A 10,461-nucleotide genomic window follows, 5' to 3' on the forward strand; every position below is an offset into this window, starting at 1 on the left:
GGGTGAAAACAACATTTCTGAAAACACTTGGGCTCCGTCCTTGTGTATACAGCAGAAACGCTCCCCACAGCTGATGTAATGTTTTTCTGCACATGCTCAGTAGATGGACTACGACAACAATGGGACTTGGTAGTTTTATAGTCGAGTCACCTGTAATAGCAATCCAACTTCGTTAGTCCATACAAATGTCTGTATACTCTTAATGTTTATTGCTGTCTGCGCGCACCAGTGGTTTCATTACAAAAACAAACAGCGCAAACTCCCGAATCTTGGTTCGCACGTTCTAAACTCCTCAGTATTTAAGTTCAAACTCGCACAAGATATAATAGTTGCCCGAATTCTAGTTAACTGCTAGTTTATCATTCAAAAAGAATCTTTTGTGGACAAAATATAATTTTAACAGATTAATAAACCCGGTCGTGAATCCAATAAAAGCTATAGTTGCAAGCGAGAAAAAAAACCCAACAAAAAAAAAAAAACACCTAAAAAGGTATAAATCAGTAATGAAAGTTTTAAGACAAACTTTAACCCATAGATGTTCCAGTCAGTGGAGAACAAAAATGCTTAGCTCAAGCTTTCTAATGAATTACACATTAAGCCATAAGATTATGCCAGAGTCACGATAGTACAACATTTCATTGTGGAAAAGAAGAAATGTAAAGTTTAACAGAGTTTAGAGTTAAACTGGAAACCTCTCTAATGCTGGGTTTAAACTTCCAAGTTCCCTCATTGCAGATTCGCGTCAACCATGATTAAATAGTTGCTCAAATAGCTGTAGGGCTCTGCTCCATATCCTGACATACATCAACACGGGACTTCATATATATATAGTTTATATTCTTGCGATTACAGAATATTTATATACTTGACTCGCAGTGTTTAGATAATCTGAGGCCCTGTGAAAACGCATCTTTTCTCATTTCAGGAAACACATAATGTAAAATGTACAATGTAAGTACACGGACATATATGTGGGCTGACGACGAAGTTGGATTGTGATTATAGTAGACTTTAGTAGGAGTCCCAGAAAAATGCAATAGCATTTCAGGAAAGTTGATGTTTTACCCCTGTTCACACAGACTGTTTTAAAAAGTTGCATTTTCCTCTGTTTTTCATGGAGCTGGAGCAATTTACACAAAGTTGCGTTTACAGCGACTCCATTTAAATGAAGCCACAAAACGCTTTTCACTTTAACATCTAAACAGGGCCTATAATGGTATATAAAGGATATCCCCCCCACCCCAACCACATTAAGCCCCACCCACCTAAATCTTAACCAATGAAACCCATAAAGAATATAATAATCATGCTAGTTAAAGGCTTTTGATTTAAACCCTATGCTTAAATTCTGCAGTACAGATGTCTAAACCTTTACCCCCCCCCCCCCAGAGTATAGGAATAAATTCAAACTGCAGATCTTGAAATAACTGCTGGTTTTACCTGCTCACTCTCGGTCCTTCAACGCCGTCCGCCGGAGATAAAACGTCGCTGCGAAAACATTCCCATTTATTCAAAGCACAATCGATGAGAGTTTTTGATCCAAACTTTTGATTTAATTTAAGAAAAAAAATTTAATGAATAATATGAACATTACATTTCTTTCATGATCTGAACAACACTTAAAACACACGGGGACAAAACAATGAAAAAAAAGCAGAAGGTACAGTTCCTTTCGTTTCATTTTGTGACACAGCAGAAAAAAAGGCACACGCGACATCCAGAGACGATGAGCTACACGTCGACTTTCGGAAGCCGGAGACTACAGAAAACAAAGAATCCTGAAAAGCCGAAGATACGTCGCAGTGCCTCACCTCGAGCGTGCTGGAAACACGGCGGCGGTTAAATGGACAGTTTTGGTGGAGAGAGGAAAAGAAAAGAAAAATTATTTCGTTTCTAAAAATTGTCTTTTCTGTGTGCTGATGTTTCTTCGAATGAAGCTGATCAAAAAATAAAAACCAAAAAAAAAAAAACATTTCATTTCAAATTGCTGCAACAAGGGGCCCTAAAAACAAACGGCATACCTCAATAGAAAAAAAAAAATCCCCATTTTAAAATCGGCGAATAAAACGAAAGCGCAGGAGAACGTACGGTGGACGACATGTTTTGGAACGCAGCTTTTGTCAGGCCAACAGAAGAAAGAAAGAAAAAAAAAAAAAAAGGAACACTTATTAGATTATAAGAGCACAGTTTGGCTTTCCAACCTTTTCCGAAAATAGAGCGCGTTGGGAACTTTAAGGAATAAATAGGGGGCTTAAAATTAAAAAAAAAAAAAAAAAAAAAAAAGGACCGACTTCACAACACATGAAGAAACCAACAGTGCAAATCTTCAAACAGAAGACACACCAACAAGACACACTCACACCTTTTTGTACAAATCAAGTCAGCATCTTTTTTTCTCTCTCCTGTTTTCAGGATGAAGTTGGAATGAAGCTCCAAGGCGGGGAAACTAATTAAAAATGTATTTGGGATGCAGATTTAAAAAAACAAACAAACAAAAAAAAAAAGCCCATCTTTTTAGTCAAGTTAAAAACCAATGTTAATTTACCTTCTCATTCCTAAACCCTTCATTAGACACATTTTCTTAAAAATAAAATGTTTTAAAAGTAGAAGTGGTTTGCTCCCGTTAAACTCTGGAGCACCTTGTGGAGAAAACGTGTGAATTTAAAATCAAGAGCAGGTCGTTCTTAAAAAAGGCAGCGATCTCGACTGGTGGCACTAAAGTTTGGACCGAGGAGGAGTCGCGAGTCAATCCAGTCAACAGACGACGGTGCACGATGACGGTGTTTCTACGGGGGGGGGGGCGATGGTGAGTGACCTCTGACCCGGGGAGGAGGTGGAGGAGGTCACCCTGGTCCACTACACCTGTATGATGTGAAATGCAACTTCCCCGTGTTGAATTCTCTCAGGGGGAGGGTTAAAAAAAAGAAAAAAAAAAAAAAAGAAAAAGGAGGGGGGGGGGGGGGGCGGCGGGGGACTGATAAGCCTGGAAGAAGGGGGGGAAAATAAGAAAGAGAGAAACAACGCTCCGTTCAGGCTTCCACTCCCCCCCCCTGCAGGCGCGGTGGGGCGTTTCTCTGATGACACCCGGTTTTGTACAGTACCTCACAGTCCTTTGGATTCGTCACGGAGTTCTCAAAGACTCCGAAGCGGCTTCCTGAATGGATCCGGTCACGGAGGATGGAAGGATGCTGGCGTGACCGGAGGAGGAGGAGGAGTGACGGAGTCCCTTGCTCCTGCTTGCTTGCTTGCTTCCGTGCGTCGCCTCACCACTCGGCGTCGCCGATGGCTTTGGAGAAGACGTAGTCCCTCCCGTTAAGATTCATGATCCCGTCCTTCAGGTGGAATTTCCATTTGTTCTTACTTCTGTGGATCTGCGGCGAGAGAGAGAGAGAGAGAGAGAGAGAGAGAGAGAGGGGAGAGTGAGGACTGTGGGCGTCGTGAGCAGGTGGACGCCGGGTCAGCTTACGCCGGACGCTGCTTCTAATGTCGTTAGCCCACGCAGGCTGGAGATCCGGCCAGATGCGTACGGAGAGATACGAACTCGCCCTGACCTCTGCTCAGACTCATATCAGTATTTTGTAAGAACTAGGGATGGCCACCGAATTCGGTACTTTTATAGGCACCCAACGAAATTCCGCCGGTACTACAGGGTACCAATTCACTTAAAATCAAAACGGTACCAGTTTTCAGTACCAAGCGCTCAAAGGTACGGCGCTACCACTTTTCAAAATGTAATGTGGACTACGCTCGCTGCAATGATTGTGACCTGAAGTGCGAGGCCAGCCAGCGGGAATACTTCTAATGAGTTAAGCACAAGATTTTTCTCCAGGCTGAAGAGATAGCTTATTTGCCCTCCACTGACCCTCATCACACAGTGTTTTCAGAGGGGAAATGAGTACGTGGGTTTTAATCTGTGCATCATTAAGAAAAAAACACAGCTGCGACGTTGTAGATAAGGATTTTCATCTTAATGAAATTTGTGAAACAACTGCAATGTTACAATACGAGCAGTTGGATGTTGCTTCGATATATCTGTTGAAGTTTATATATTGAGAAATTAATATGTTAAATTGAAAATTTTTGAGATTTTAGTATAGATACAAATGAACATTTATTACCACATAAACGCCTATAAAAGTACCGCAGGATGAAAGGCGTCCTACCTTGTCGTACTGGCACACCACTACATTCTCTGTATCGAACAGCTCCTGGTCCTGATCATCACTGACGTCATCGCCGCTGTTCAGCGGCTCCTGAGGAACAAAGCCACACATGTATGTGAACCAATCATGCCTCTCTGGCAACACGTTCGCTTCTCTTTGACGCCGCCGCGCCCCCTCACCTCTTCCACTTGCCCGTCTTCGCCGCCATCCTTGTCTTTCTCCTCCTCCTCGTCTTCGTCGTACTCCTCCTCCTCGTCCTCATCCTCTTCCGAGGAGGTGTCCCCGGCCCCGTCCACCTGCAGCATCATGGGGGGCTGCGGCGCCTGAGGCTGAGCCTGGGCCTGCTGCTGGGGCTGGACCTGCACTGGGGCCTGTGGCGCCACCGCACCCTGGACCTGTTGGACCTGCTGGACCTGAGCCGCTGTGGCGGCCTGACCGGGCTGCGGCGCCATCGTTGCAGCCTGCATCACCTGGGGGTCAAGTCAGAGGAGAGGTCACGCGACGAGATCCAGAGGCTGCTTAGAAACCGCCCCATAAGCTATACTTGTCAACACTGCCCCCGCAGGCCATCAGTGGTATTTCCCCGTTTGTTAAACATCTATATAAGCTCCCTGGAAACAAACCAAATTCCACCCGTAGTGAACGCAGAAGACACAGAGAGGTCTCCACAACTGCGTATTTAGCATCAAGCACAAGTTGAGTCTGAACGCCCCCTGCTGGATGCAGGGTGCAGAAAAATCAACCTCATCCATGTAGATTATATAAAACACGGCAGGTGTTTGAAGGCCTCAACGCGGCATCGCTGTGGCTTTGCAGAGCAGTCAGTCACTGAGCGATTTGTGATTCTGACCTGCGTATTTCCTTGGACTTTGTTTCCTGGAGCCAAGACAATCTGCTGTGGCTGTATGATGACTCCTGTTTGCTGCGGCAAGCCTCCCTGCAGTGGAGCCAGAACCTGAACACATTAAACAAAGAAAAACACACTTTTACTTCTTTTTTTTCTTTCTAAATGGAGGAAATCTCCTCAAACACTGCAAAAACATGCTCAATCTCAAATAACTGATTTGACTCAAAAGGCATGCACGGTCACGTTACACTTAAGTACTGTTAGTTTCTCTGAGAGCGCTCGTTAATAGTAATAGTAGATACACTCCTCGAGGGGGGAAAGAGGTGAGATTTGCGTGATCAGCAACCTCCTGATTTCCCAGAAACACCCTTGTGTTTTTCATGGCACTTCCCCTTCAACACTTCCAGGTTATTTTCCCCAACTGTTGGTTTATTCCACTGCGTCAGAGCCGCAGCCTTATTTAACCTACTTGTAAAGGAGGAGTTTGTGGACATGCACGTGAACGGGAAGCGTGCAGCTGCGTCGCTGTGTCGTTACCTGCTGGATGACGGGCGCCTGCACGCCGCCGGGCTGCATCTGCTGCTGCAGGAGGATCTGCTGCTGCGGCTGGATGATGTACTGCGCTCCGTTGGGAGCGCGGACCACCTGCAGGATCTGGCCTGCAACGTCACCAAGCAGAGGGTGAATTAAAAAAAAAGCGAGGAGAGCGTTTCCCTTCTCGGGTTTCTGCAGAGACAAGTCGGTGACAGTGTTTTACCTTGGCTGGTGATGAGCTGCTGGTACGGGGTGACCCCGGTGGGCAGAGCAAGAGTTGCTGCGGTGGCTGCTGCACTCTAGAGGACAAAAGGAGAACACGCAGGCGTAAGCACTGGATGGTTTCAGTCCTGTGGCTACATTATAAAGAAGAATGGTGTTAAAAAAAAACACAACGCTGTTCAAGTTTCAGGGTCATTTCCGCTATAAAACCAGAATCACAGGTATATAAGGCTTCAATGTGGCGCACCGAAACCTTGTCACACTTGCGTTCAAAGCTTAATTCCTGGAGCGATAACTCAAACTTTAATCAGCCAAGATCGACGAGAGAAGATTAGCAATTTACAGGTGAAGCTTAAAAACTTTCTTTATAGGATCAGGGAGGAAGAAACACAACCAATGCGAGTGTTGACATTAACAGAAAGAAAAGTGGTTAACTGTCAGGTTAAAAAGAAAAGGTGTTTATTTAGGCGGATTCAACATTTGAGGTAATAAAAGAGAAACTTCCTACAAACCTGAATACTCAGAAGCCGCATGATTTAAATTGATGACAATGAAGATTCGTGTATTTGAAGAGTTCCTAATCGTGGCATCAATTAAACATTATTTTTGTTCTTAACATCTTAAAGTCAGTGAACACATGTGGTAGGGTTAGGGTTCCCAATGTCGACCATCACTTTGGTGAGAGCTTTGAGAAGAACACACTCATGTGACAGACTACTGTTAAAGCCTCACACGTCCTTACGTTTCCTACCCGGGCTTTAGGTAAACATGATGTAATCCAGCAGCGGGCCACATTCTGCACAGAGACGATGAAAACTCCACAGCAAAAAAAAGAAACCTAATTTATTCTACCTACAACCTGCACTGGTCTGAACACTGGTTGTGGGTTCCACTGCGTTTTGACGTTTCTCACACACTCATTTTAATGAAAGCTACATGTGCACATCATCTACTCACCATCCCCGTTGCACTCATGTGCTGAAGGATCTTCGAGTCCTGTACGATGACTTGCTGCTGGGGAGCTGAGGAGAGAAACATCTTCAGTTTACTGTCCCGTTCTGAGAGAATCTTGCAGGTATATTCCTTCTTTTGATTTCTGTATCTGAGTTGTGGCCCGTGTGCTGATCTCAGGAACGTGTGTAAACTTTGATTAGGGTGAGCGAAGCACTCTGGGAAGTATCCGGGACATTGCTGGACGTTTACATCTGATCCTGTTAATAACTACAGCGATCGGCCACTTAAAGGTTTACTAGACTCCACCATGACACCTTTACTCCTTCATCCAAAGCCTGCTTGTCCCTGTGTGATCGTAATCCCAGATTGACACTGGCCAAAGTGAAATAAAGCCATCAACTAAGGCCCTGTTTAGACAACAACAGTGAAAGTGAAAACACGCCGTTTTCGTTTGTTACAGAAAACTTTTGCATTGACATGGCGAGAGTTTTGAACAAGATGTCCGTTTACAGAGAAATGCTAAAAATGCTTTTCCCTGGTGGGCCACTAGTGGGTGCCGTGTGTTTTTGTAATGAAACTAAAAACACCTGCCGAAGACCAAATGCTATAAACATTAACAATGGGAGTTCCCAGACATTGGTATGGACAGACGACCCATGTTGGATTGTTATTTACAGTGACTCTCAACTATAAAACCACCAAGTTCCAGGAGAATATGAAATGGGAGTCATGACAGTCAGGAGGACGCCATTGTTGTTATTGTCCATGTACTGCAGAAGAACTATTTACTGAGGCTGTGGTGCAGCAAGCAGGGTTTCAGAAGAGTTGCATTTCCACAAAGCCTTTTTCAAAAAGTTAAACCTTCTGACCCGTTTTAAAGAAGTTGTGTTTTCAGTGGATCCGAGCACCATTGTCACGTGAACGCAGCCCCCAAAGTGCTCTGAATGTTTTTCTATTTTCACTTGAAAACGTCATCGTGTAAATGGAGCCGAAGACTCATAAACCACACGAGAAACGAGCCGGTTTAGTTCCACAAGCAGGTGGGCAAAGAGAGCGATCAAGAATATTTCCTTTGTAATACACGCGTTTCAAATGTATTTAAAAGTGAAAGACACAAATTGATGACATCATACAGGTGATTCAGAAATATAAACTTAGTTCCAGTAAAACCCACAGCCAGAATTCCAATATTTACTTGAAGTAGAAGTACTTGGGATGAAAATGGCGTGGCTCTTGACTATACTGAAAACTGTTATTTCAAGAAAGATACAGGGAAAGAGATGCTTCATATGAATGTTTCTCTGGCTTGAAGAATTTTAAGCATGTAGTCTATTGAAAGCTGGCAGTGTCTCTGTGGACCCACCTTGCTGCTGCTGGGGGGGCAGGATGACTTGCTGAGCCTGTGCGGGCTGGGTCACCTGCTGGACTTGTTGGACCTGTTGGACCTGCTGGACCTGCTGCTGCTGAGCCGCCTGCAGGGCCGCCTGCTCCTCGGTGTGGAAACCCTCCACGGCCTTGGACTGCAGAAGCTTGTTCTCCCATAGCTGCAGAGAACCACAGTTAAGAAACGAGGTGGCTTGTTTAGAGTCATATCCGGATCGGTCCGGACCGGCGGCGCCGCCCCCCTTGGGGCACTCACCGTTTTGAGCTCCAGGAGAACCTGCTCGTCCACGCCCTCGTCCAGAAACAGCTCCCGCACCTCGTTGATCACATCCTCGATCACAGACTTGTAAAGTTTAGGCTGTGAAGGAGAAACAAGAAAGTCAGATTAATATATTTGGGTTTGTTCACTCAAGAGGATTCTTAAAATTCTAAATAAAAAACAGCATTATTTGGGCAGATTTTTAAATTTTCCAAGAAAACAGCACATGTAGTCAAAATGTTGATTAATTTCACCAGATTAGATATGATGCCGTTTTTAATTTGCTTGGGGGGGGGGGGGGATTCTTAAATCTTTCATTAAAAACAACAATGCATCTAATGATATGCTGTTTTTAATTAACAATTAAAGAATTCTCTTGCGCAAACTGAAAAAAGCATAACTAAATTTGTAAATGTGGGATTAGTTTGACCAGATTAGATCTGACGCAGCTTTTTATTTGCTTGGGAGGATACAATAAAAACAGCATCGTGTCTAATGTTTATCAAATTCAGCAATTACGGATTATTGTTTTTTATTGGCTTGGGAAGATGATCATATTTTGAAAGTACATCTAATCTACTAAAGTTCAGGCTCATGAGGATTAAAGAAAGCTCTTTGGGTTAGTTTTTTGGTGGATGATTCAATAATTTAGCAACAAAAACCACATCACATCCAATATGGTCAAATTTGTAAATATGGGATTTATTTTACCAGATTAGATACAATGCTGCTTCTAGTTTTCTTGAAATGATTATTAAAATTTGCACTAAAAACAGCATCCTATCTAACCTTGTCAAAACATGTGGGATTAATTTGATCAGATTAGATATGATGCTATTTGTGTTGCAAAAAAAACATGCTCACATCTAATCTGGGAAGATGTATAAACCAGGAATAAATCTTCCACAGATTAGATGTGATGGTTTTTATTAGTTTTCTTCGGAGGATTGTTAAATTCCATAACAAAAGAAGCATAATCTGGTAAGAGTTAATAATTAGGGATTAGCTGCAACAAAGTGATCAAAAACATTTTACAGGCCATGCATTTGCAGAATAACTTTATAATTCATCAGTAGAATAAAATAAAGTGTGTCTCTACTCCTGCAGAATAATTTCAGGCTGGCTGTGCTCATCCGTGCCACCCCTCAGTCACGACCAACAATGTTTACATCCCACGGGGCCGATGCCCGACTGGAACCGGGGAAAACACGCAGCTGAAGCGGGTTGGAGGAGGCCGCTCTGCCCCGCCGGTCCGCAGCAGCAGACCTCGGCCTGAGCCTCCCTCCCTCCCTCCCTCCCTCCTGCCTCCCCCTCGGCTCGGTCGGCTCCTCCACTATTTAAAGCTCAGTCTGGTGTTTATATGTGGAGCCGCGTGACGTAGCGTCGAGTAGCACCTTCCCATCCCGGGCAAGTCTATATTAGAGAGCCAACATGGCGGTATAAAACCAAGCGGCGGGAAGGAGGAGGGCCAGAGACGCGCGAGACGCACACCGGGCACGGGGAAGCCATTTTACACGGCACGGCCGGGGGCACTTTTCCGCTAAAACAACGACGACTTCGGGGATTTCTCTCTTTAATATATCTCCACTGTAGTATTTCGTGTCTTTTTAAAAGGAGCGGGAGGATTTCTGTCTTGTTTTTGGGCGTAAGAGGAGGTTTGGGACGGAGAAATCCTCTCTGCTTGTTCGTGGAAATGGAGGACAATGATGAGGCAGCAGGCTGACTAAAAGCGACCGAAACCTTTAATATTTGTCTTCTCTAAAAAGGAATAAAAACTAAAAAATTACTCGGGATTGTGATAATGTGCTTTGCATACATCGGTATTCCTTTTTTTTTTTTTTTTTTTTTTAACTATTCAGCACAAGCTAAAGCAGCACAGGCATTTAAATATATATATATTGCTTTGTATAAATAACAATTTTATCATACCAGAAGCCTTTTTTAAACACTAAAATTAACCAAATGGCCAAGAAAAACCTCGATTTGCTATTTAATTTGACATTTCCCTCAAAGAAACTGGTTAATAATGGTGAATTGACTGACCCTGAATATCCCTCATGATGGATGTAACAGTGAAAGTGTTTAATAAGCAGATTCAT

General features: G+C 43.7%; 1 protein-coding gene across 1 annotated transcript in view; it reads right to left on the reverse strand.

The window, feature by feature from the left end:
- Window positions 1-1,536: 1,536 nt before the first annotated feature.
- The window catches only part of gtf2a1 (general transcription factor IIA, 1), a 9,253-nt gene continuing 328 nt past the window's right edge, over window positions 1,537-10,461 (reverse strand). The window contains exons 2-10 of the mRNA XM_080490824.1: window positions 8,360-8,461; window positions 8,084-8,264; window positions 6,724-6,788; window positions 5,768-5,843; window positions 5,548-5,669; window positions 5,014-5,118; window positions 4,343-4,633; window positions 4,164-4,253; window positions 1,537-3,371 (exon numbers count right to left, since the gene is read on the reverse strand). Of these exons, the coding sequence (XP_080346950.1) occupies window positions 3,264-3,371; window positions 4,164-4,253; window positions 4,343-4,633; window positions 5,014-5,118; window positions 5,548-5,669; window positions 5,768-5,843; window positions 6,724-6,788; window positions 8,084-8,264; window positions 8,360-8,461 (1,140 nt within the window). The 3' untranslated portion in view covers window positions 1,537-3,263. The remainder of the gene's footprint in view (window positions 3,372-4,163; window positions 4,254-4,342; window positions 4,634-5,013; window positions 5,119-5,547; window positions 5,670-5,767; window positions 5,844-6,723; window positions 6,789-8,083; window positions 8,265-8,359; window positions 8,462-10,461) is intronic.

Source organism: Lipophrys pholis, assembly GCF_963383615.2.
Source record: "Lipophrys pholis genome assembly, chromosome: 21".
NCBI classification, from domain to species: domain Eukaryota; kingdom Metazoa; phylum Chordata; class Actinopteri; order Blenniiformes; family Blenniidae; genus Lipophrys; species Lipophrys pholis.